Source organism: Electrona antarctica, assembly GCF_951216825.1.
Source record: "Electrona antarctica genome assembly, chromosome: 12".
Lineage (NCBI taxonomy): Eukaryota > Metazoa > Chordata > Actinopteri > Myctophiformes > Myctophidae > Electrona > Electrona antarctica.
The window spans coordinates 11,472,481-11,500,207 of record NC_136793.1 but is presented as its reverse complement, the minus strand read 5'-3'; the positions used below and the strand labels follow the sequence as shown (position 1 = coordinate 11,500,207).

Sequence of the window (27,727 nt, the reverse complement as noted above, 5' to 3'; positions counted from 1 at the left end):
ATTAAAAGTGGTCAGCAGCTGTAGATTGGCCCTAGTAATGAAGAGCCTTGAATGGAAGGCTAAATCAACAGGGAACATTTCCAAAACACATTGTGTTGTGTTCTTATTTGATGGCATGGCCCATGGGCGACGTGCAGAAGTTACAGGGTTTGCCTTGAGGTAGACGTGTGTTTACGTGATCTCTCATGGGAACTTCCATGAATCAAGTTACAGTAGGCTGCTATACTCCACGTGACTGTGGAGGGAAACACAACAAGATGAGATGACATCTGTTGAAGGTCTGGCGAAACAAGTGTCTAATCTGGGACTCCATCAAACTCTGAGTACATGTGTATAAGCCAACAGGATTTCCACTCTGCCCCAAACATCCATCAATAACATTCTCAAGGACAGAATTGTTTATAGTTTCACATTTATAGCTTCTTATGTTGAATTTAGTTTTAATGTAATGATCACAAATCACATTTCCTGTGTTTAAAGGTGCTATTGATATTTTCCAATTCAATAAATGTTAAATAGCGATATTGCCATAGCAGTCCTTGCTGTTTGTTCAATAACAGGAGTTTCCCCATCTCCCCAGCTCTTTAAACGAAAAATACAAATTCAAGGTCACAATACCAATTTCATCCCATCAAGAGAGAACTCATACAGGGTAAACAAGTGAAATTGGAAGTGATAGTGAATGAGCAGACAAAATTGGAACTGGAACACAAGCTTATAAATAACCTCTGTGGGGTTCTCTCCTGACTGGATGAAATTTGTAAACCAGCTGAAAGTGCATTTTCTATTTACTAAGGAGCTGGAGAGATGGAGACCACTGTTACTGAACGCTCTATACTATCTGAATATAGTTTTAAGAAAAACCAAAACATATCACTTTAGAGCACCTTTAATGCTAGAATCTCAAACACAGGCAAGTAAATGACAGCAGACACCACTTGAAGAACTTTGCATCTGTTTGCAACTTTATTTATTTTTTGCAAATACACTAAAAATGTTTACAAAAAGCACAGTAGAAACATGTGTGCAGAGTAAATTATCAAAACTAAAAATGAAAAATTACTTTGCAATCATTTTGCACCTAACATGACAAAAGGGGATTGTCATTTTCAGCAGCAAAAAGAATCTAACATCTCAATAGGAAACGTCTTGTAGTCGGTGTTGGAAGACGCAGAGGTGGCGTACACTGCTGCAACACCACAGAGCGAAGGTTGGAAATAGAAGGATGGTACGGTACTAGTGTTCATTCCCTGAAGGAAAGCGTCATTCATCTACATGGGTTAGACCAGGGGTTCTCAACCCGTGGGTCGCGACCCCTCGGGGGGTCGCCAAATTATTTTAGGGGGTCCCCAAATTAAAAAAAAAAAAAAAGGTTTTTTTATTTTATTTTTCAAAAATAGCAGACCTACAAGCTCATAGCGCGCCACTCGGTGGCGCGCTATGAGCTTGTAGATCTGCTATTTTTAAATAGCTAAATTATAACAATGGGGGGGTCCCGAGACGTTGCCAAAGCATTTTCGGGGGTCCCCGGCCAAAAACGTTGAGAACCCCTGGGTTAGACTGCATGTGTATTTCCCTTATGCCTATCTAAAAGCCTGACTTATACTACCACTTTATACTACTTAAAAAAACAAAACGGCAGATCTACAAGCGTTGTGAGCTTGCAGATCGGCTATTTTCGGCACGTGACACGCGTAGATCTATTCTATGCGTGACACGTACGGCATGCAACAAAGTCCAAAATCAGGCATCTGTTGGCACTGAGGCAATCTCCCAACTCACATCTGCACAGATAATCAGCCTTCCAGTAAAGTCACTCCAGTTTGACAAAAAAACAACAGTGCATTAGTTTACATTACATGTTCCCATGGCACACAAATACACCGTTTTCCCAACCATCCAGAAATCCTCCTACAGACATATAAGGGGCTGTTACAGTTGCTCTGGTAGTTACAATGTGATATACTGTACTGGTCCAACTTTAGACTTTTCTTCATTTCATAATTGGAAAATGGCAAAAATAATAATAATAAATGAAATGTGCTTTGACCCCTGTTGAACATTACAAAACGTTTAATCCGCACTAAAAGAGAAATGAAACTGGACCACAAATAATAAACTAACAAACATACAAATAGAGGAAAAACAGAAAATATACTTAAATATTGTGTGGCTGATTACAAAACATCCACAATTCCATATTTTACATAAGTTTGTATTGCTTTATCAATACATAATACTGAGAGATTTTTTGCTCACAAAGAGAGCCACATTTTTAATAATTGTTTCCATCTTCTCGGACCATGCGGAAACAAAACAGAAACAATATCCATCAATAGAGTTTCTGATATCACAACCATATTTGTAAAACCTTTTTTGCCTTGTTGGAGAGGGAAAAAAAGCACACTCACGCACAGCACGCGCACACATACATACACGCACACAACACTGTTGCAAATACTGCACTTGGGTCGTGGCACGATTAATAAGGTAGGCGGCGGTGGTTGGTGGCATGGCCTTTTTTTTTTTTTTTTAAATCGGCAATAGAGTAAACATGGTTGCCGGGACAGATCTATGCAGGTTATCTTTGGTCAAACATGGGACGATCCAATGGACTAGATGGATTGTACTAAAGGTCAGTGTTATATAGTGAGTCAGACAGGTGTGTGTGCGCCACTGTTTAAACAGACACAAGCACACACACACACGCTTCAAAAAGAAGGACTCCCAGGATTAAAGTCTTTCAGATTCAAGTGAACACCACCGGCGGCTAACCTATACTGTGATTATGCAAGTACAGTAGAGGTTGCACAAGGCTGCGATTGCTTGGATATTGGGTTGGACCAAAAAGGCCTACTGTGAACCGAGGTTCTCGTATCGCAATCACTACCGCAGATTTAAAATGGATATACCTAGAATCCCTTGCCTGACAAGACTACTGGCACATATCCTGAATAAAAAGCTTTTATTGGCTCTCCTTCATTTGTTTCAGACTACACAGTATATGCTTAGTGTTAATTAAACTCTTACGAGTGTACAGATGGAACCAATTTGGTTCATTTTGTATACTCCCGAGTGCTTTTACTGTGTAGCCCATCCATCACATTGTCCAGTTAACTAATCCTATCGTAACCCAGAGGAACAAATACAACAGTCAGATTATCAACTGCTGACAGATGTGTGGTTATAAGCGTGATAACTTGGTATTATGAAATGTTTACTAGCTACAGTTAACCGCTAATTCCAATAAATGGCAGCAAGCTTTGGGCTTTGTATCCTGTGCTCAGATATTCACAGGTGCACACAGGCCGAGCGCCACAGGAACACTGGGCTTCTGTGGCACCACCTCACACCGAATATTAGCACGTTATGGTAAATATCCATAGACAAATACAAGTCCATGTGTTATGGCAAACATTAGCAGCAATAACAAGTACAAACAAAACAAAAACAGAATTCTGTTCCACGTTCTGGAACACAAGTAACAAAATGTATGAACGCCAAATTTGTTGTGTCCCTCTTTGACACCACAGCCAAATTCTAGACTGGGACAAACCGCTGAAAGATAACACAAAGGACCATTTGCATTGAAATGAACTAGGAATTCAAGAAAATGAACTGGGCACATTTTCAGGGGAAAGTGCAGGAGGTGACGGTTCGCCGTGTTGACAGTAATATGGCCTTAAATTCATTTCCATTGGGCAACTGCCAAAGGCTTTTCGTCACATGACACCGCTAGTGTGACCCGACAGCAGAATGAAAACGCTCCGTCCAACGAAAGACAAAAAATGGGATTCAAGTGTGGCATTTGAATGGAGGACTAACAGTTCCTATGCAAACTACTATGTTAGCATTGAAAGGAGGACTAACAGTTCCTATGCAAACTACTATGTTGGCATTGCATGCACAGCAGTTAAGTGGTATACAGGCGGCTCCACCCCTTGACAAAAGTTTCTAATGAATAATCCACTTTCAAAATTCACAGCACCTGCCGGTGTATTTGAAAGGATAAACTGTCTTCATAGGAGGAACAAAGGACCTGGTAGTCTACTTGGGACTGGTCGTAGCAGTCCAAATTGTGCTTTCTCTTGAAGTGTAGACACACGCCAGTGTTCTTAGTGCAGTGGCTCTCAATGTTTTTGTATTTATTTGAAGGATGACAAGGATCCCCGTAACTCTTGAGAGTGTATAGATGGTTCCATTTATATACTCTCAAGAGTTACAGACCTGTAAGGGGTCATTTGGAACCCCCTCAAAGAACCCAGACCCTCTGGGACCCCACATTGTTTAGTGTCACCAGCTCACTTAGGCGGACAACTTGCTGGATTTTGGTCAGGAGGTAGCCCGACATTTCCCCCTCACATAATGTACAACAGTGACAAAACGGTTCCAGCGTCTTTTTTTTTTTTTTTTTTAACCACATGAACAAATAGGACACACTGAAATGCTGTAAGGCAGAAATAAGGTTCAAGTCTCCCTTGTAAGTTTTGCGGTGTGTGTGTGTGGACGCTACTTTGAGCTATGGCAACATTTCTACAGCTAGCTAGCTAATACCGTAACTGGTGTTTTTGAAATGTTAAGACTTCAAATATCTAAATATTTTTTAACACTTGAAAAGGGAGGGAACAAATAACACAAATACTGTGTGTAGGGCCATCATCACTAGTAGTTCAGGTGTCATAATAAACTGTGCCTGCATCAAGAAAGTTAGTTGCCCCTTGTCCATAAAAACAGGACACTGCAGTGTAAAGATAAGCACGCTCTCGCGTTCATCAACTCTGATGCAGTGTTAAGATAAGCACGCTCTCGCGTTCATCAACTCTGATGCAGTGTTAAGATAAGCACGCTCTCGCGTTCATCAACTCTGATGCAGTGTTAAGATAAGCACGCTCTCGCGTTCATCAACTCTGATGCAGTGTTAAGATAAGCACGCTCTCGCGTTCATCAACTCTGATATTACCAAGTGGCGTGTGTGCACCGATTTTATCTTTAGAAAAAAAGGCAAAAATGCTATAAATAGTTTGGCTCAGACTATTTTCTCTTTTTTTCTTCTGTTTTTTCTTATAAAAGGATATGGTTAAGTACACCGTTTTGTTAGCAAAACCATTTTTCTTTTTTCACACACTCTGAGACGGGTCAAGAGCAGCCTCGAGGGGAACAGAAATACGTGTCACACAGGTTCAGCTTTTAAGGAGCGTGGGCGTTGTATCTGTTGGCTTAGTTCAGAAGGGTGACCTGGCAACCCTTGTTGTGAGCCCTATTGGTTGGCTGGGCGTCCGCTCCCAGGAACGCATGCCTCTACGAGCGGGCCACCACGACCTAATGCTACCTATTCCCCTCAGAGGACCACAAGAGTTACCCACAAAGGCTTGTCCTGGCCACACCCGCCCGGAGTCCCATCATCACCCTCCCCACCGGCGCTGGGCCGACCAGGACGGAGACAAAGGAAGAGATAGAGTGTGTTTGTGTGTGTTTGGGGGGGGGTTGGTTGTGTTGTTGCAGTACGGCAGGCAGTAAGGGCCATGCTCAGCAGGTAGTATAGAGAATGACAGTCATCAGGGGGCTCAAGAAGAGGAGCAATGTCTCCAGTGGCAAAACATTTTACTGGGGCCTGTGTCCCATCCCACCCCACCCAGCCGAAGCAGGGAGAAAAAGAAAAAAAAAGTGTGCATCTGTGTGCATCCCCACCCCTGGTTGTTGCTGTAGCCCCCCTGGTCTCCTCCCCTCCACCCCCTTCCTGAGTTCCAGCCTGCGGGCCCAGCTTCCATCAACACTTCTGAGCCTCCACTGGAGACATGGCGATATAGGAGCCATTCCGCAGGGGTTGACTGCTGTGGGTGGTCTCCGTCGCCTCCTCTGGCTTGTCGCTGACCTGCGTGTACGCTGTGTCGTCCTTCGCCGTCTGAACCAGGAGGAGATTGACGGAAGGGGGAGACGGACGTTAGCGGACAAACCTACCAATGGCAACGCATCCTCTTACACCCGATTTATGCTTCATCGTACGATGGAGCTGATCTAAAGGCCAGACTGTAACAAATGCAACTAGTCGCAACAAATCAGTTTTAAGACCAGTCCACATCAATGCAACTCCTTGCAGATGCCATTGGGGATAATGGTTGCAAGTAGATGCACTGCTGTGGACTGGCCTTATAACAGTTTTTGTTGCAAGGAGTTTGCACACCAATAATACTTTGCAAGCGAGTGGCTCCTTCGTACGAAGAATGATACAAATCAAGCTTTTCACTCTACACCACAGCACTAATAAACATCTAGTGATGAACATATTTCCACTATAAATGTAATGAAAATTAACCATGTTGGTGTAAATATGCAGGACACCACCACAATACTTAATATTAGCATCCCAACTTAAAACAGACAGACCAAAACATCACTATGGAGGTGAGTGTACAAAAGAAACATTATATCCCATAAAAAGATAATTAAAAATTATAATCAATGTCAAGCAAAGGTGTATAACAAATTAAAAAGGAACAGCAAAAACAAGGCAAAAATGAAGACTTACAGTAAAAGAAAAAGCTTCAGTAAAATCAATACGATTTACTTCATTCTAAAACAGAAAAGGAAAAAAGGGGGGGTTACAGAAAATTAAAATCAGTGCATGGTTACTACAGTACAATACTTCCTCATATAGTGAAACTGAGCATAAGCTTGACATTCTCTCACTGCTGAACTGCAATGAAAAACTATCATTCTAGCTATTGTGCAAGTTCCGCTGACCTATGATGTACATATGTATGTTACAGGTTCTATTTAGACAGTTAATGACCTGGAGTATTCTAATCTATGGGCTGGGAACTCACTGGGGGTCAGATCGACTAACCCTAGGGCAAACACAGATAAAGTGCAAAAGGCACGGCTGTACATTCTGGGGGGAGTACTAGAGGACAATGCACTGTGTGGGGGAGCATGCTGACTGTCAGAAAGGGAGAAGCGAGCTGTTCCTGGAGAGAACGGGTTAGGAAATATTTCGGAGGCAACAAATATCATTTGAACCAGAAAAAAAGGGTGGGGGGGGGGGGGGTGGGGGGGTGGCAACATGCTTACTGTCATGCATCGTGTTAGCTAACATGCAAGTAGTCTGGAGTAATTTATGCCCTTCACCAGCACGAGTTAATCATTTTCAACCTGGCGTCCCCAGTTTTTGAAAATGTTGGCCTGTAGTGACATGGCCACAAACAGGGGGCGGCAGGTTGAAAGCGTTTACTTTGTTAGAGCAGGAACTTCTGGCCATGCAAGAACCCAGTCCAACCCTCCAAATATACACTGACTAAGACCATTCACTGTGATGACGGAAAGCTTCAACGTATACTGTGCAGTGTATCAGCAATGTAAAACGAACACACTGGGATCTATTGTGGAGCTGACACACACACACACACACAAACACACATTATACAAGCATTCAGTGTCCCAAGATAGTGCAGATTCATTCTAGACGTTTCGGGGGGTGGGGGTGTCTTCTAAGGAGGCCTAGCCCAGACTGCTTGGGGAGGGGGGGGGGGGGGGGGTCTTACCTTCTTCTGTCTGTTCCGGCAGATCAGGATGACTAGGACCAGGAGCAGGATGACACCCATCCCCACGATGAGCAGGGGGAAGTTGGACACCAGCGTGACGATTAACAGCATGGTCCTCATCTGGGATGCTGACTCATCGTCGATGGTTGCCGTCTAGGGGCGAGAGGAGGACACTCGGTTATCGATCCGCTTGTTCACTTAAGGCTAATTTATACTTAGTCGAATGACATTACGTACTGTACTCTCGACTGCAAAAAAAAAAATAAGAAAAGAAAAAAGCATCAACACTTCTTTCAGTTGAAAATACATTACGTTATTTTTGTCATACGACAAAGCATTAACCATATGAACCCTAGTGTCCCTATTTTGGGTATGTCACAGGGTATGGGTAGGGTATATTTTGGGTATGTCACAGGCCTAAGCTTCATTTATACATGTCGGACATCAGTGTTGCACACCAACATTTGCCAATCTACAAGCTGCTGCGAGCTTGTTGATCGGCCATTTTCGATATACAACATTACGAGGAATAACTAAGCATACACAATTGTGCCATTTGTGTTAATTTCAGTTTAATCTGTGTGACAACTAAAAAAGTAATGTAGCCATATTCATTAAATAATTCATATTCTAAAACAATCATCCCAATTACTGAAAATGCATGCTACAGTACTGTATGTGTCATCTGCTACATCTATGCAGTCCTAACGTGCTTACCTCATTGACGAACATGATGGGGAAAATGGTCTCGTTGATGTTCCTTGTTTTGCTGTCGGGGCAGAGGGAGAGAAAAGTCAGCAAGCATTGCAAGAGGCTCAACGTGAGGCCACGGCGGGAAGCATGTGCCGCGACAGTGATGTGGGTCAGAGTTGAACTTACGGGAAGCCTTGCACTCGTTTCAGGATGATGTTGAGCTGGGCTCTCTTGCAGGCACGAATGGGAACCCCCGTGGTCTGGAGACACACACAAAGAGCATGCATTCAAGGTCTTTACACTTTTAACTACGTTAATGTAAACCCTAGCGTTCCTATTCTGGGCACGTCAGAAGATTCGGTGAAAATAGCTAAACAAATGGCCGATCTACAAGCTCAGTGTACATGGGCTATTTTCGCTACTGGACGTACCACGAAGTATATGGAGTTTAAGCGGTTCACCATGTAAAGCACACAAAAACAAGTTGATGTAGCAATAATCCTGAAATGAAAGCAAGCCCGAGTAATCAAGGACATAACCTCGTTCACGATAGTGATTTATTGTCCCTTAGATAAGTCGCAGCTGTAAACAAACGTTTAGGTCATTATTCCACATTGCTATCCTACAGACCTAATCATCTAGGGGTCATAAATACATGAGACCGAATGATACCAAGTCTGAATCATACCGGCTGAAGGTCCAGGTATGTCTCGTGCTCCTCCTTGTTTGGGTTCAGCCCTTCAACGGCGTTGATGTATTTGGCTTCGGCTTGATAGAAGTGGGGGAAGGACACAACGATAGGAGCACCTGAGAGAAACAAGATTGCATGAGAGTCAATCACCAGTCAAATCTCGTTTTGTGATAAACAAAAGGCTAGCAATTAATAAAAGATAAAAGACGACGCAAGATAACAATCATTTGCTCCATTATATGGTGGATCACGTAGATATAGGTCAACTGATAGTTGGAGAATGGCGGGGTGAAGCTACAGTACTAGACACAGGAGGTGAACAACATTCCGATAAGCACGGCTGGCTCAAGGGTGTTTCTGTAGGCTAATGACAGCCTCATTCACTTAAGATCAGGATGAGCTTGAAGAGCCGCAGCGTACATTAAAATGGAAACCTTGCTAATTTTCAGCCTAAGTCCCAGTGGTCTGATGCGAGATCAATAATATACTATGGCACAAAAAAACATCTTCTGGTATTTCTCTGTGAAATGTTGATTGTGGCGTTCGCTCATCATACACGCAATGAGCATACATTTGTGTCATCGTTTTGCGATTGCGATATTATTAGCTACTGGCAGGTGCACACACACATAAACACTAATGACCTCTAGTCATTCATTTCTTAACACGCCTTAGAACGTGAAGCAGAGATTATCTGGCCACAACACTCATACTCGCACTCATGTCCTGCAATAAAACCCTTCAATAGCTCTCATCTATGGTTAATTATTGAACCGTGTATGGAGCAAAAATCGGGAGAGTTCAAACAGCGGTAACATGTGATACAATGCTGGGATTGTGAGCGCCTAAAACTGAATAATGAATGGATGCAGTGGACCATTAGGGGGAAGGAAGAATCTAGGTTATGGGGTAAGTTAGGACAGTGGCTCTCAAACATTTACCTACAAATTGATATGTGGCCACTGGCCAGTGATCACAATTTTCCGTGATTATACTTGGCGATCTCAGATCGCCAAGTATAGAATAGGGTTAAAGATGATTAAACTGAAACATGATGCTATATTAACTTCATTTAGCTGGGGTACGCCCTGGAACCCCCTCAAGGACTTCCTTTAGCTGGGGTATGCCCTGGAACCCCCTCATTTAGCTGGGGTATGCCCTGGAACCCCCTCATTTAGCTGGGGTATGCCCTGGAACCCCCTCATTTAGCTGGGGTATGCCCTGGAACCCCCTCAAGGACGCCACGTTGAGAACCACCCAGTTAGTCTACGGGCCTATATTAACTTCATTTAGCTGGGGTATGCCCTGGAACCCCCTCATTTAGCTGGGGTATGCCCTGGAACCCCCTCAAGGACGCCACGTTGAGAACCACCCAGTTAGTCTACGGGCCAACGCGGGCCGACGGCAGGGTTCCCCCAACTTACCTTCTCGGCAAACGCTGACTTTGAGCACGCCGGTGCCCAGGCAGTCACCGGCTGGCACACAGTAGCCCTCGTTGGCGGGGTTGTCTTTTGGGCTCTGCAGCACGTCTGCCGGGGGAGCAAAGCGATATGCCTGGATGCCCTTCACCTCCACGTCTTTCACATAGCCCAGGTGGATGGACCTGAGGAGGAACGGGGAGGACGCATCAGTGGCTGCACTCGGGAACAAATGAAATATACGTCAAATTGTCTTTAAAGAGGGTTATTTTATTCATTTAGAGGAGACAAACTGCTGTGTTCCTCCATCCAAGCAGGTTCTCATGTGTCCCTATAATTTCAGGGAACATTTTGTAAGACGACTACACTTCTTTAGGTAGACCTCTCGACACCTCGTGTCAAGAGGACTGAGGCTTCTGAAGGTTTGCCTTCCTCCAAATCCTCCCATGCATGGGATTCCACTTGATCACCAGTTAATCTGAGTACGAAGAAGCTCTCGCATAATTACCATTAGACCCGTGAGATATGCTACAAGCTGACCTCAACCCAGCCCCATAATGCCTGACTGTGCCATAGTTTCCTAGCTTCCTTCCTTGTTCCCCGACACTCAGGGAAACACATAAACGCCCGGCCCTTCCTGGCTGCTTTGACTGTAAACAAATGTGCATGTGCACAGTTAAAGAGATAAGAAGCCCACGTGCGCACCTGCACAGGTCAGCAGCGAAGATGTACAGCAGCTCATTCCTGGAAATCAGCGGGTGGAAGACGGCGCCGTCAGTGCCGTTTATCATGTTGCTCTGATTTGAAGACCACCACGTCATCTCCCTGTTGGTGGGTGTAAAACAAGCTACATCAAGGCTTGGTATGACAGTGTTGTTATGCTTGATAAGTGACTATGGCTTCATTTGAACACGTCGTTGTGTGATTTTTGTGCACCGAAAATAACTGATGTACAAGCTCACAGAGCTTGTGGTTAGTCTGTTTTCGGTGCACGACACCGACGTGTATAAATTAGGCTGAACTATTCCCACCGTTGGACTTTGACTTATAGTATAGGAGTCGGGAAAATGCTAATGTCATAGTCCTGAAAGCAATTTGACAAGAGAGAAAAATGTTACCCGACACCAATGAAACAATACCATGCGGGGGAGTCGAAACAAAGACAAATGTCTAGCCCAAAGAACTGAAAAAATAAAAAACGATGTAAGCGAGAAAGCAGGTTGACTCTCTACCTCATGCCGTTCCATGTGTCAATCTTGCCGTAATCCATGTAGTTCTGCTCCCCAGTGTAGAAGACAAACTCTCCTTCGTGAGTTCCGTTTTTCTATGGAGACAGAGACACGAGATTCAGTATGACTTGCTGTAGCATTGACCCCTGTGAGACACGGGATTCGGTGTAACTGCTGTAGCATTGACCCCTAACGCCTAAAAACCAAGCAAAATGATCAGGAAATGGTGGTGAGCTACTGTTGTCTGTTGCTGATCAGTCAGTTTCGGTCTATCGACGGTGCAGGGTGGGGGTAACGTGATCGTCTGTCACACAGTCATTTTGTCACAGGTTTACACAACAGGAAGAAAGTATTTTCCATCAGCATTATGCTAATCTCAGTTCTCTTAAGCAATGCTCACACATGAATGTTTCCTTTTTTTTATGTCAATTGCCTGATCACAATCATTTAAGATAATCAGTTATTTTTGCATTAGTTATTTCCATGTTGACACATTTTCAGAAAGTAGTGGAAATAACAGCTTGTAGATGGGTTATTTTTATTTAGAATATATTTTAGTTATTGGTCACAACCGCCCTACGCAAACTTAGTTTACAAAGCCTTAAAAAAAACTTAAATTGTTATTTCTGAGACTATTAATCGTCAAGTGAAATATCATAACCGTGACAGCACGAGCCAGAAGATGGGACATCTCCGCCTACCTGTCTGGGGAAATCTAAATTCAATGTAGGGCTGAAACAGCGGCAAGAAAGGCAGCTTACAGAAACCTGCGACCACTGCTTTGAAAGCAAATCATATCGCCATCACTGTATGAAGGGCCACTCTAAAGTCTTTGCATCAGATCTACAACGTAGTTGTTTTTTTAAATACAGAGTCAAATTGTTTTGACCCAGTTTTAGCCCATACATTGAACTTACGATTCCCCCAGACGTTTTCAGGAGGCGGCGATCTCAGATAGTCTGACTGTGCAAGGCTATCCCATGACTAACAGCATGAACTTGACTTGACTATAGCCTTTGTTCCCTGAGGCTCAAAAAACAAACAAGAGCATATGCATGCACTGGTTGTTCAGCAACACTCAAGGGTCCACGATGGTTCACAATTAAGATCCAGAGAATTAATTTAACTCCTTAGATTCAACTCTCTGGAATTTAATTAACACTCCCGGATTTTACATCGTACTACCCCGTCAGAAAATAAATACTGGCCCTCACCTTCCACATCAGGCCAAAATGGTCATCCACCTCTGGCTTCATGTTGTGGATTTTAGACAGCAGGGGGTCCTTGAAGCCCCACAGCACCTCGTGGACGGTCTTTGTCATGAAGATCTCAATGCCCAGGCTGTTCATCCATATGGACACAAAGGTACGTAGCACGAATGAGTACGAATTCAGCTCATTCATCACAGCCTGGGAGCAGGAGGACAGAAGAGAGAGACAGAGGGGAAAGGGAGAGTAACACGGAAAATGATTGTTATATGGAATGCCTTAAGGCAGTAATGGTGATTGACGATGGACCTTTATTGATCCTGGGGAAAATGCAGGTGACATAGCAGCACTGCAGTAGGCATCAAACACAGATACAGGTTAAGAGTACACCAGAGTAGTCCAGTCTCAAAGTGGAGATCATGGAAATTCAAGGAAAAATACATTTCACACACAATATAATTTAAAATCACATTTTTGCGCATGTTATCGCCAAAGATGTTTAAAAAACATTAGTGAAAACACATCTATATTATTTTCGTTATTTTCTTTAAAGCCCATTTCATAATGGGGGCTGCCTGCAGCACAAGGCTATGGCCATTTGGCGGTCCTTGGCATGGAACATTTCAGGAACCCCTGGTCTTGCGCTCACCTCAGTTATCAGAATGTCATAATAAAAACCTTGAGAGGATCTATAATACGTTCTATAATACCAACTGTCTGAGCGTCCAAGAAAGGTCTCCGACATAAGCGGAACACACTTGTCCATCACATGACCTGTGGTGTGCCCGACTTCTGCTTAAGTGGCCACAGCAACACGCAATACAACACAACGTAGAAACAAACGTCTTACCACGAACGGAATGTTGACCGTCCTGAGGAGGTCAACCTCGGGGTCGCCGCATGACTTTTCTCGGACAAAGACAAAGCTTTTGGGGTTCAAGGCGAAAAGCTTTGTGCCGTTCTCCAGCCACGTCACGTTCTCCCTCGGCCTGTATTCCCTGGGGTGGAAAAGGTGCGGGAGGGATTTGGGGGGAGGTCAGGTTTGATCAGTATGTACAGATGTCTTTTTGTTTTCATTTCACACACAAAACAGCCCACAGTGATCCAAGACGAGCAACATGTACAAAAATCTGCTTTGGCCTCAGCTGTGGCTGCAGAAGTCAGCATCCACAACACAGCTGTGTCTTCGTTAGGGTTGGGCAATTAACCGAAAATATATCGAAACAACAGACGTACAAGTCATACTGGCTCTTGCTCAAGTATTTTAATCGAATAATCTAGACGTTTTTTTTATACATTTGTAATACATCAACAAATCGACAAAGAAATTCAAATGGATTATTAATAATTGACTAAATTGAGTAGTCTGATTTACTATATTATACTCTGCTGTACAATGGTAGCATACAAAAATAGACACGTTGTGAGCTTGTAGATCTGCTATTTTCACTGTCATTTCAAGTCTCTGTATGCAGGTGTGAGCGCAGCGCAGCCAAGCTCACTGTACCTGTAAGTGTAGGGCCCGATCTGCTCCACCTTCGCCTTCCCACCAGCTAAGAACACCTCTGGATTGGTCACATTGAAGAAGTAATACTCCATGTAAACTGGAGGGGGTGGGTTCTTCCAGCCCTCAAACACTTGGCTCTTCTCCGTCAGAGTGATTTCCTGTGAAACAGATCGATCACAAAAGGCAAAGATATGTTCAGAGAAGCGCAATGTGATGAGATCTGCAGGGGAAAGGATGCTTAAGTCCCCGTTTTGTATTTGGTCTCACGTAAAACCAGCGTTAAACCTGTAAAAAAAAAATAGAACATATATATATATATATATTATACAAGCTCAGTATGCACCGCTGTGCAAGGTTTTATGAGCTTGTAGATGACGTGCTATTTTAATGTTGGTTTTTTCAGTTTGTGCCAAGCAAGTAGATGTTGGGATATTTACCACCCCAGCACCCTGACATTCAAGGGTGTAGGGGTGGTGGTGGTGGTGGTGAAGGAGTGTTGGTAGCAGAAAGCTTGGAACAAAAACTGCATTCGAAGAATTTGACCTCAGCAAGGCAGAGAGAATCTTATACATCGGCTCCTGTAAGCCAATCAGGGCCCCCCCACCCCCACCACACAATGGATCAGTGTTTGATGCTGTAAAAAAAAACCAACACAGCACTTGCATCAGTACACCATTAGTCATCACAATACAGGAGGGATCACAGATGAGTTTTGAGATATCGACAGACCATCCTACCCCCCACAAAAGCGCAGCAAATCTATCTTTAAAGCGAAACCTCAGCTGTGGAACAAGCGTGGGGACCAAAAATTAAGCTAGCTAAGCTTTAAGTTTAAAACATGAGTCTGGGGTAGGGGTTTAAAACATGAGTCTGGGGTAGGGGTTTTCGTGTCTGAACAGCAGCCTTTAACTACGCAGTTCAACTGCCACAGAAAGCTGCTCTGACAACATTCACTTTGAAACAAGTTTGAATGAAGCAAGACATGGATGTCATAATACTGAACTTTGGTTTTTGGGCATTTAGAAGTAGAACTACGACAGGGCCTATAGTAACAGTACAATATGTGCACGTGGAGCTTAATGTTTTGGCTGTTAAAACATGATGCCACAGGACTAACTGCCTCACGGAAAAATAACCACACTCCCGACAAACCTTCCCATTCAAGAAGGTGAGAGTGAGAAATGACCCACTTCCCCTCATGTCTTTTTCATGGCTAGATCTTGGAGAGACTTATGTCCCCTGGATAAAACGAGGTGCACTTGATAAAAAGGCCATTCATTCTAATTTGAGCTCCCAAGGGATTCGCTGGGAAGAAGAGGATGCAGCTTAAGGTGTGGTGCACAAGAACGTCAAACCAATTCTTCCTGTTTGCTTTAGAACATCCAGGTTTCATTCTCTCATTTTGCCACTCTAGACCACCTGAAGGGAGGAGGAACCAGATATACTGTAATCTCCTCCAATGCATCATGGGGAGAAACAAGAGGCAAGATCACGCAAGGTACCAAGGTTGCAGAAGCTCTCTACGCTCTGTTGTGTTCATACAGAAAACAGGCTAGAGCCATGTTCAGTAGTTCGACGAATCAACGTGCCCAAATGTGTCAAAATGTCAAAAATTATTGAACTGTTTTCGGTGTTGCACAGCAAAGTATAACTCAGGCTTTATGTTTGCAATTAGAATAAGGTGACTGAGGTTTTACTTAGACCCTTCTGTGGCAATGAAAAGACGTTAGGCCTACATCATGACTGCGACGTTAAAAAACCCCAAAAAAACAGAAGTGACAAATACTCATGGGAGTTCGATATTGCATATAGAAGGAACCTACAGGGTCAGGATGTATAGTCAAGTCATGTTCTCCTGAGTCACGATCATTCCACAGCATACCTAAATGTGAAACCATATAATGCAACCACAGGACAACCCACCCAACTCGATCATGTGACGGTCATTCACAGTCAGTGCACTTACAAAGCACTAGTTTATAGGCAGATTATTACATTAAACTGAAACTAGCATAAGTAATTTAACTTGCGCAATTCTGTCTTTTAAAATAAGCCATGACCACTTTTGAAACGAGTGTCTCGTCACGGCTGGAGCCGTTTGATAACACCAAATGCCTGCAGAGTGCACACAGATCAGATGAATTTCTACTAACTGACCTTGGAGTGAGAAAGGTCTTCATGATGAATCAGCAACGTCATACATTTATCTCCTAGAAGGATGTTTAAAAAACTTGGTCTGACTGTGATGACTACAGACATGTGAGTGACAAAGGGAAGTTGTACTACTAAAACGGTTTGTGTCTGTGGGTAGGTGTGTTTTTGTGTTATAAGTTCTCCACAGCCAGCTTTTATCAGACACTGCAATTCTGTGCCTGGAAACACATAGGAAAAGTGTGTGTGTGTGTGTGTGTGTGTGAGAGACCCAATTTTTTATTTTAATGCCTCGTTTTAAAAATACATCAAACACATTAAAAATGCTAAGTGTAAAAACACATTTATCCTATTCCTTCAAAAATGGGGCCGTTTATGTGTGAAAGCTGACATGCTGTTTCTGGTCAATGTGCAAAAAGTTTCTCAATCCATCATCATCTTGAGAGGTGTTCTCTACTAAATGTGGTCTTAGGGTAGGGAGGGGCCACAGAGGCATGTGTGTTAGCAGCACTGTGAGATAGGGTTTGTCAACAACAAGGCTTTGAGGCGCAAAAATCCTGCCTCCAGGGCCAAGAAGTCCATCAAATTCCTACATTGTTTCTTAGCATCCTCCCCTCCACACACCCACTCACCAGATGTGTAGGTCCTTTTAAGTTGTCCTTCACAACTAGGCTACAGTACATTATTGTGGTCGGTCAGAGTCAGGGGTGTTTTTGGGTGGGTTAGTTTAACATGTCCTTGAATTAGACCTCCTGGAAAAGTGAGGACTGAGGAGGGGGGGGGGGGGGGGGGGGATTGACTACCCAGACAATTTCTCATGTCAAACTCTATATCCCCTCTTTTGCTGAACTCTCCGGTTTCCTCACTACTCAGGATGCTGTCATACTCAGAATGACAATAATGCGCCTCACAACTAAATTTAAAGTCAGGAGAGAAACCGGGTGTCAGCGAAGGCAGCTGTTTGGGGGTCGTCCACTACTGGATTTTAGAGTGTACATGTCAAACATTCCTGCTCAAATTGTTTCACACACATTTTCTTTTTGGGACAACTGAAGTGTTGCAGAATTTTACACAGTGGCACCATTTGTAAAATGCGCAGTCGTTTGAGAGTGTTTTTGTAACTCTAGGCCTACAAATGGGACCAAATGGTCAATTTGGTCCCATTTCTACACGCTCAAGCGTTATAAACGACTGAGGGTTTTTACTGTTGGTGACTAATGCCAACTATTTAAAACAAAGTGTGTAATGCCAACAACTACTAGAAAGGGGACTCCCTGCCTAGTTAGTCACTCCCTTCCCCCACCCTCCTTACTCAGACAGCCCTGCCTCTCTACTACTACTACCACTAATGAAAGTGCCAGGCTGAGGCAGGAATGTTGACTCAAGTCATCACAACATCACAATGCTGTTATTCTGATGCTACTGTGTGATTTGCAGTCAGCATCACGCCTGACATCAAGTTGTCAAGAGGGCTATGCCCCTCTGTGGGGAATCCGACTAAACCAGTGTAGTTATTTCCTGTTAAAAACTACATTTTTAGTAATACTCGATTGATGTGACGCGTTGTCAGCTTGGACTTGGAGCCGGTCTGATCTTCGACAAGCGACACCGTCTGACTCGTAGGCTACTGAGCAAGGGATACAGGACAGAGCCGAGGCGGCGTTTAAGTTAGCTCTGGGACGGTGGTGCGGCGGGGGAAACGGTTTTCAACATAAAGCTGCTTCTAAAGCTTAAAGCTATAGTAGTGGAATGCATCGAAAGATGAATCATGGTCGACCTTGAAGGCTATTAATTAGGCTATATACTGTACATTATGTGTAACTTAACGGCACACACACAAAATGACCTTGCGTTGAATAGAACCACGCGTGATTGACACTGCAGAGGCAGCATTTACAGCTTATTGGTGGCAGGTGGAACGTGTTCAGTCGAGTCACTTTAAAATAACGACCCTTGCTCTCACACTAAAAGAAACACGTCTCGGAACACAGCGATGGGGCATAAAAATCACGCGTTAGTTGTTAAGCGCAAACAGCATTACAATACAAACTAATATCAAACTCACCTTTTTTAAGCGGCTGTTTATCATGGTCTGGAAGACCTGGGCGACCACCAGGGCGATCCCCACGATCAGGAGGTGAGCACACACGATCCCGGTGGCGTAAATGGCACACGATCTCCGAGTCATCTTTAAACCTAAATACTAACAACTTTCAGTTCGATATAAGTTCCCCCAAATGGCTACAAAAACCCCCCAACAATAACACTGTTTAGACTTCAATCCTTTCGGGGAGAGGGTTGAGGTTCTGGTGGTGGTGTCGGTTCCTTGGCAGTTGCTCTTCGCCGGTTTGCTGCTGTAGATTCGCGTCAGTCTCGCCTTCAGAAAGTCATTTGGTCGTTTGGTCTGAAATGATCTTCGAGAAAGAAATGTTGTTGGCACTTGCTTGGTTTCCAGATATAATACTAGTCGGTTTCATTCAAACAGCCGCCGGTCGGTGTGCAGATCGATTGGGGGGGGAAACGGCGACCGTCCGTCCTGGTCAGCAGTAGCGGAGAAATAGCGGCTGTGGGGCGGGTTGTAGCAACGTTCCACTCCCCCTCCTACCGGAGAATGAAGTCGCTCAGGCAGAAAGCCTCGTTTTGGTGACTGGGAGGGTTCTGGGTGTGGAGAAAAAAAAACACAAGCACACCCTCAAACCCTCAGTGGTCATTTAACTCCCCCAGAGTGAGCCAAAGGGAACCAAATGGAGCCATTAAGGTTCCATTTAGTACACTCTTCGGGTCAATTTTGACCGTCAGCGTCCTTATAGCTGATGTCACCGCTTCAAGGCACAATAATAAAACCCCACAGATCAAAACAAACAAACACACACAACCTTATAATGCCCCACAAGCACAACCTTATAATGCCTCACATTTATATTCTGTGTGTAGGCCTACTTTTAAGTGTAGGCTAGATAGACCTATTAATTTGCCCAGGCTATTAGGAAACGAAATCCATGGGTATGCCAAATATTTAATCTTAATCAGAATAATCTACTTAATTGTCAAAAATTTGCTAGGATGATCATCATAAATAAATATGTAATATGACTATGGGGCAGTTTAGCTTTCTACATGCAGACCAGAGAGAGGGGCTTATCTTATGAATGAATTTGCAACACATGCTTGTAATCACATGCTACTGTATGTACTTCATGAACTGAACAGCTACATTCAGCTGCATCATTTATGGAAGATTTATTTTTTTATGTTTTTGTAGCTACGCCATCAGAGTTAAATGCAGTGTTAATCATAATCAAATAAATGGAACCAAAATGTACACTTACTTTAATACTATATTACTCTCAGAGTTTTATCAAGTGTTCATCTAAAGTCATACATGGAACCAAAATGGACCGTTGCCGGTCTGTAGCTTATGCAACTCCGAGAGTTTAATATCTTTAAATGATAGAAAAGTTAATTGTGTCGGCACACTGACATCCTGACCCGTTAAGCGCATCCTCTAACGGAGCGTACACTGCGTGGTGGGACCGTTATGTCTCCTCATCCACCCATGTCTCCTTAAATAACCACAGCATGGCATGAATAATGTCTCATTCAGGGAACCAACGACAGTTGACGTGACTCTTTTGTTCAACGGGGGGAGACGCTCATTGGCCAGCGGGCTCCCGGACCACCGTCTGAAGACCGCCCCCACCGCGCCCTGATTGGATGGAGGGGCGCGAGTGCGATGCCGAATTTGATCGACTGATTTCGGGGCGGAGCTGTTATAAAGGGGGACTGGGGGAGCTGATGCTGCTGCCTCACCGCATCCCCAATCTACACACAATCACACATGCATGGAGGAGAGTAAAGGGCATAATAATATAGGCTGCACAGCCAGGCATATACATTACAAGTTATTATTAACTACTTTAACCCTGGTTGTCCTATTATGGGCATGCCTTTATAGGCAAAAAATAAAAGCAGATCTACAAGCTTTGTATAAGCATAAATGAGTTCGCCTATAAGTTAACCACATAAGAGTGGTTAACTTATATTTGCAGAATAATATATTCTGGTGATTGATTTATGTTTGCATTGACAAAACATGCATATGACCAATGACCATATATTTGTACTGTCAAAAGGATAAAACGAAAAAGCTCAAGAGGTTATTACCATTCTGGTCCATTGAGGGCAAATTATGTGTAAACTGAGTTTTATGTTTTGTAGGGGGTGGAGGTGGGGGTGGTAGCAGAGACATATACAGAAAGATGTAGTCCATACAATTTTAACATACTTGACAATCAACTCAATACTTGAGTAAAATAGAACTGGGCATTGTAAAAATGAATCTATGTGAGCATGTTGAGATCTACAAGCTCACAGCACTTTGCAGTCGCTGATGTAGATTGCCTATTCTAAACAGCGCAAGTATAAATCAGGCTTAACTTATATCTATGCTGAATAATTGCAGAATGCAATGAATATAAATATGGGAATATAAAAGCTGTAAAACATACTAGGCTACTGGTGTAATTCTAAGTGGCTGCTTTAAAATCAGGGTTGAACCGTTGAGGTGATAACATATCATTATTACCCAACTATAAACCTCTATCACGTTTCAGGAAGCAGCCGGGTTCCGTTCACCTCGTGTGACATTTACCGGTAGTAGGGAAAAAACAAAGGCAATAACAAAGTTTTAGGGTTACACTTTACTTAGCAGGACAAACGTTAATTAGAGAATGCATGCTTTATAGCTTTTCATAGTTTCAAATTGTTTCCAACCTATAATAATTAACGCAGTGGTTTTCAAACCTTTGCATAAAGTCCTGTTGCAAATGGACCCATATTTGGTTCCATTTTCACACTCAGAGTTACAGACCTGACCTGAGACCTGTAAGGACCAATTGGAACCACCTCAAGGAACCCTGAGGGTTTCCCGGACCCCACTTTGAGAACCACTGTAAATGGTAAATGGTGCATTTATATAGCGCCTTTATCCAAGGCGCTTTACATAGATTGTGCATTACATTCACCCATTCACACACACATTCATACACCGATTGCAGCGGAAGCCATGCAAGGTATACCAACCAGCACATCGGGAGCAATTTGGGGTTCAGTGTCTTGCCCAAGGACACTTCGACATGTAGACAGGAGGAGCCGGGATTCGAACCGCCGACCCATGGATCATTGGACGACCTGCTCTACCTCCTGAGCCACAGCCGCCCCAATATGTGCCAATATGTCTCAATATAAAATAAGTTCATCACAAGCTCAAGCTCACCTTTTATTTTATTTTTAACCCCTTTTCCAACTTTGGTTTAGAATATCTTTTAAATACCATTAGGTCAAAGGGCATATCTCCCAAAGGAATAAATTATGATCATTTGGATTTTGTGGCATGCAAAACATGTCTCTGTGGATGGTAGGAGGAAACAGGACCCCTCAGGGGATGATTTTAAACTACACATTGTGTGAGCTACCACCATATTTACAGACAACACCTGCTGTTTAGCTGGAGGTCATGTATTTACCCGGAATGCTAGTGGACTGGATGGCATTTCAGATAACGGGTCAGGCAGAGAGCTTTAAAAGAGTCTGTGAAAGTCCACACTCCACACCATACATGGTCCACAGTGGCAGTGGCTAAAGAGGTAGACCGGCCACTTTAGGAATCAGAAGGTTCTCGGTTCGATCCCTGGCTCCCCCCGTTGGTGTCGAAATGTCCTTGAGCAAGACACATGAACCCCTTACTACCCCGGACGAGCAGGTTTCATGGTTTGTTTCATGGTGTGTGTGTGTGTAATAAAATAAAAATCACACCCGTGTGAAGTCTGCTCTTATCATACATCATCTCATTCAGGCCAATCACAATTTGCGTCCTCACCTTTGTCTTCAATGTTTGTGTTTACATAATGTTTGTTTACACAAACACAAAAAAATGGCCATTCATTTTCAAAGGCATTTAATGTTTGTGTTAGGACAATGTTTGTGTTCACACGCACCCTCAAAGCTGGACATAGGGGGGGTTAGCGCCCCTCAAAAACTTCAATGTTTAATGACCACTGCTTCGTTAGTGAAGGGATATGCATTGTTTGATATTTATTTTTATTTGATTTGGCTTACATGAAATTAAATGTCTCGCTGGAATGTAACAGTAATAGAGCGCCATAGTCCTGACGTCACTCGCTCATCCCCTGGTTCACGGAAGTCATTTCTCTATGGAGAATAATGTGGGCTCATCTTAAAATCGTCTTATATAAGAATTGTGGTCCAACAATAAACAAATTGTCTCTGCAAAATTGTCAGGGAGGTGTCTCTGTATCGTTTACGACCGTCAGTCAGTCATATTTGATACAGTTTGTTTCTAGCGAAAATGTAACTAATTCAGCAGCAGTAAGTTACATCAGTTGATTCTTCATATCCATATGAGTGAAGCAGCCTGGAGGATTTGTTTATTTTTCAAACACAGTTCTTATATGAGGTGATCTAAAATCCCGCTATGGGGATTACGATGCAAATAAAAAGTACATGAACCCGTGGACTTAGCGCCCTCTACCGATATTGACATCAGACTTCGGTGCTCTAAAATTGCATGTTACAGTAAAATCCCCCGTGTTTGTTTAACTCAAATGGAACCAAAATGGACCATTACAGGTCTGTAAGTAAGAGTAGGCTACATATGGTTCCATTTGTACACAATTTTTTATGATGGAACAATGCATGAAAACAAATTTCCCCCACTTTCTTTTTTTAACTTCTGTAAACCTGTGATGTGACAATAAAGCTGATTCTGAAGTGTTAATTTCAATGGAACCAAAGCCGTAGCCTGACACCTGAAACTTTGTTGTGGAAAATTATTAATATTTAGTATTAGTATTTTCAAGGGGTGGTTACAAACAGATTCCAACGTCACAGCAAAATAGTTTCATTTTGAATAGTGGGCTCTGATTGGTCACCCACAGCTCTGGGCTGAGCGAAATGTAATTCAAATTGAGGAGTGCCAGGCCAATCTCTCCAAGGATTTTTGAGGGGCGCTTGCCCCTCCTATACGTCAGCCCATCTTTCCGGGTCTGTGTGACCACAAACATAGGCATGTGATTGGCTGATCACCCCATAGCGATGATTTGATTGGCTGAGCAAAGTACATGTTGAAGATAAAAGTGAGGGCAGAAAGTGAAGACGCCAAAAGTGATTGGCCGGAATGACTTTTGTGATGATTTGATTGGCTGAGCACAGAATGTGATGTATGATAAGAGCGCCCCTCACTTCACATAAGTGTGATTTTTTTGTAATTGCTGTGGCAGATTTGTCTGGTTTCCAGGCTACCAAAGTGCACCCTTTATGGGTCTGTAACTCAGAGTGTACAAATGGTCCGTTATGGGACAATTTGGTTCCATTGTACACTCTCCAAGTCAAAGAAGTGTTAATTGAACTCAAATCTAACCAAAATGGACCCTTACAGGTCTATAACTCTGAAAGTGTATAAACGGCCCATGGACACTCAGGATTTTACCGTGCGTTTCATTGTACCGGGTACTATGACAATACCCAGGGGACGGTCGAGGGTGCTGGAGGGTGGGGGGCGGCATCTGTGCAAACAAGGGGAGCGAAAAAATGCTAAAGAAAAGCATCAGGGGGGGAAGGATAACAGTCAAGTAATGCAGCAACATTGTTTCTGCCAAAAAAGAAAGGGGCGGGGGCGGGGTAAAACAGTTCAACCTTTGTAATCCTCTCTTTTTATGTTCGGTCAGTGGTGCGACACTGATTTTCTTTTCTTTTTTTTTTAGACATTGGAAGCTGAAGACACCCGACTGTGAAGGCCCACACAAAACTATTTGATGATTGGAGTTCAACTTTGTATAATTTTTTTCTATGCAAGTGACATTATCCTCACAACTACACCCTAAAAAGGCTCCACTGTGAGAATAAGGCGACCATTCATACAGCCCACAAACAGGCAGACTTTTATCTAGAGGGTAAATGATTTTGAACTAATTCTTGCTGACCAATCTGGGTATCTTTTGTCTTCACAGCTTATCCATTGTGTTCTTGTACATTCCCTACCAGGAAACTGTACCAATAAGCCTTTTTTGCGTTTTTGTTGCACTTTGGAGACATGACCTGTGGCACAAACAGTGAGGGCATTTATTTGGGCACAATGTTCAGTCATGTGGTGCCAAATTAAATTATTCTCTTGAATGTGCCATAAATTCTATACAGCCTGCAGGTCTGGAGTTATCACCCCATGATAACGGATTATGTGAATAGCCAACATGGGCTTTACTCTCACGTTGTGTCTAAGGAACAACCCGTCATTTTAAGGTCAATCTGATTCCTCATCTGATGAACATCGTCACTGGGGAACAGTGTTCTGTTATTCATCCTTGCATTGGTGCACATTCTGATAGACGTAAAAAAAATATGGATATTGACATTTTACTGCAAAGCCTGTCAATAATGAGCAGATTCACTAAGGTGCTAAAGCTCTGCTCCTTTCACAGGGTGAAAACCATAGAGTATATAAAAGGATAGAGACTGATCTGGCGCGAAGCTCCGCCCCCTCCGCTATTCATGTCAGTGGAAGTTGCTCAGTGGCGTTTTGAAGCACCCGGAAGGACCGCCTCAAAACGTCTACTTCCGCATTTGCCAACCAAATTTTGGTTGGCAAATGCGGAAGTGCAACCGAGCGCTCAATGACAGGGTTTCCCGGTCATGAATCCATGGGTCCGCCTGTAGTCCCTCCTCTTACCACTAGGGCCCAGTGCTTCAACGTTGGAGTGCCTCACTGGCCCCTTGGTGCAAACAGATTAATTGAAATGAACACCACTCGTCCTGTATGAATGTAACAATTACAGATAAGCTAAATCAATGATTAGGTCAAAATTAGAGTAGTTCTTTGGTGGCACTGTACAAATAACAACTTCAATTGCCACGGCCATGAATGACCTTAGCCTTAGGCTAATCCAAGTTTGAAGACTCTAGAATAATAAAGTATACATTAGAATACAAAACAATTTTACTGTGAGGGCAATTCAATTTAGGGCACCAATAAAACAGACAGGAACCAAGAGAGTTACCTGAGGACACATACACAGCCCAAGGTGCCCCGGGGTCACGCCTATGCTTCCTCAGTTTACGGTCAAGCTTGGGGTTATGGTTAGGCTAGGGGGGTTAGTTTTGCCCTCTTTTCCTTGAGAGACTATAGAGACTATAATTTTGAGGGAACATACCACTTATTCCCAATCCAAAGAAGTATATAGTTTGTTGTACAAATCAGTTCTGTCTCAACAAACATTTCCTATCGTGTCTCAAACAAGAAAGTGAAATCTGATTATCTCTGTACACAGCTCCATAAATAATTGATTTGAAATTACGGTTATGATAATATTTTGGAAATAATTATATCAAAATTTGTTTTGTAAAAGTTCAATCATTTGTCTGAAAATCTATCCATTGTCAGAGTGGAACAGTTCCAGGCTGAAGACATCTTCCTGTCAAACATTATCTTCAACTTTTTAGGGGTTGATAAAAAAAAAAGAGAAAAAAGAAAAGAAACCCCAGGCAGACACATTCCATCACTGGAACCTCCTTATCCACAAACCCCGTCCTTATATCAACACAACAGAAATAATATTAACGCTTTCTGCAAACAGTGCGTCATGCCGGTCAGCTGTCCTAGCATGCAGAGATTGAAAAGTGGTGGAAAGTAACAAAGTAGGCTATACATTTACTCCTCAAGTACTGTATTTAAATACTACTATACTTTTCACTTTCACAATTATTTGACACCTTGAGTTACGATACAGATTCAGATGAATATGCCATAGCCTACATTAACCACTAATCTACGCGTTTGGAAAAAATAAACATCATTCATAATGAGTATACATTTTCTTAATTGGTACTAATTATATTTTGATGTACTTTTTAAGTTTGAATACTGCCGTTTTACTTGTAACTTTAAACTGTAAACTGGATGTTTTATATTGTGATATTTTACTTAAAGGAGCATTCAGTGATTTGGAAAAAAAAACCCGGTCCACCCGGTAACAAGATGTGCACATGCACACGCTCTACAGTGGGGGAAGTACAACAGCACATGCACCAAGGCCCGCCCCACTCGATCATGATTGGAGGAAGGCCCCTCTCATCCTGATTGGATGAAGGCTTTGCCACCCAAAGCCCAAACCGAAACTAGGGTTTTTTGACCCCAGGGGTTAACTGGGGACAGGGAGGAACTCCTTATATGGTCAGCACACTTTATAGTAGGGAGGATTATCCAAAAAATAAGAAAAAATAAGTGATATTTGAATTAAGTAAAATCACTGAATATACCTTTAAGAGTGGCCAGTACTTCTTCCACCACTGATAGGGATAGCACCACAGTGGAGCCTGGTACGAGCGTTAGTCATGACACTTTAGAGCCTGAGACAAGCTTTGTAAGGCCAGAGACTGATATACAGGCATGCTCGTGGGAGTGGAGACTTGAGGAGTGCCAGACCTTTTCAGCCGAGGTGATTAATCCAACCTGATGCATTAGATTTCATGGGAGGGGTACATTATACTGAATTTATACCGTATTTGTGCTAGATCCATTCCATGCTCTCCTTGGAGATAATCACTGCAGCCAGAAGAACTCGCTGTGTAGGCAGGCAGCACAGAAGAAAAACAAAAAACAAAAACCTATATGTAACCTGGTATGATACATTGGAATGTGCTACAAGAGGAATTGACTGGTGCAACTCAAAACATTTGTGCCAGTTACACTCACTGGCACACTGCGCATGCCATTTATGCTAACATTTAAATGGAATCATTCTGTGTAACTTGTTCCAATTAAAAGTTATTTTTGTTATCTTTCACTCGTATCTTTTTCACATGAACCATTCCAAATGAATTGTTGCAATATAACTAACACAACTGTGGTAACTACTACCAGTAAGACGCCTGAGGGCGAGAAGCGTGCACGCATCCGCCAGGGTGACAGCAGACTGCTGGGCGAGTGCTGGCGCTTTTGCATGGTGGGGGTCAGATCAACATATCAAATTAATTCTACTACTGGCCACATATGGACTGGAGCGTGGCTTTCCCATGTATGGGGATTTTGAGTGACACACTGACGGACAGGAAATGCACGATTCCATAGCTATTTGTATTTTTGGGAATATGTACTGTTCACAATTGTTAGCTATTGTTAGTCTGTTAGGTTAACTAACTTTCCAGGGTCTTAAAGTTCTATCTATGGGCCTGCCCTATACATGTTGTTAGCTTTCAGTGACTGGTTAGATTTTTACTATT

General features: G+C 43.1%; 1 protein-coding gene across 1 annotated transcript; it reads right to left on the bottom strand.

The window, feature by feature from the left end:
• Positions 1 to 938: 938 nt before the first annotated feature.
• Positions 939 to 19,134, bottom strand: scarb2a (scavenger receptor class B, member 2a). Its single transcript, XM_079516659.1, has 13 exons — positions 18,501 to 19,134; positions 14,285 to 14,442; positions 13,628 to 13,775; positions 12,784 to 12,978; positions 11,573 to 11,664; positions 11,046 to 11,165; positions 10,347 to 10,525; positions 8,920 to 9,038; positions 8,418 to 8,491; positions 8,256 to 8,307; positions 7,539 to 7,691; positions 6,527 to 6,571; positions 939 to 5,902 (listed from the first exon to the last, which is right to left on the bottom strand). Exons 1-13 carry the CDS (start codon positions 18,621 to 18,623, stop codon positions 5,768 to 5,770), a joined length of 1,593 nt encoding a protein of 530 aa, XP_079372785.1. The 5' UTR covers positions 18,624 to 19,134; the 3' UTR covers positions 939 to 5,767.
• Between the last annotated feature and the right edge of the window lie 8,593 nt (positions 19,135 to 27,727).

Excerpts from the sequence above, each read along its gene's own strand:
- scarb2a (XM_079516659.1), bottom strand. The coding sequence starts at position 18,623 with ATGACTCGGAGATCGTGTGCCATTTACGCCACCGGGATCGTGTGTGCT. Across the intron at positions 12,979-13,627 it reads CGGTCAACATTCCGTTCGTG|GCTGTGATGAATGAGCTGAA; the intron begins GTAAGACGTTTG and ends TCCTGCTCCCAG. Across the intron at positions 11,166-11,572 it reads GACACATGGAACGGCATGAG|GGAGATGACGTGGTGGTCTT; the intron begins GTAGAGAGTCAA and ends ACCCACCAACAG.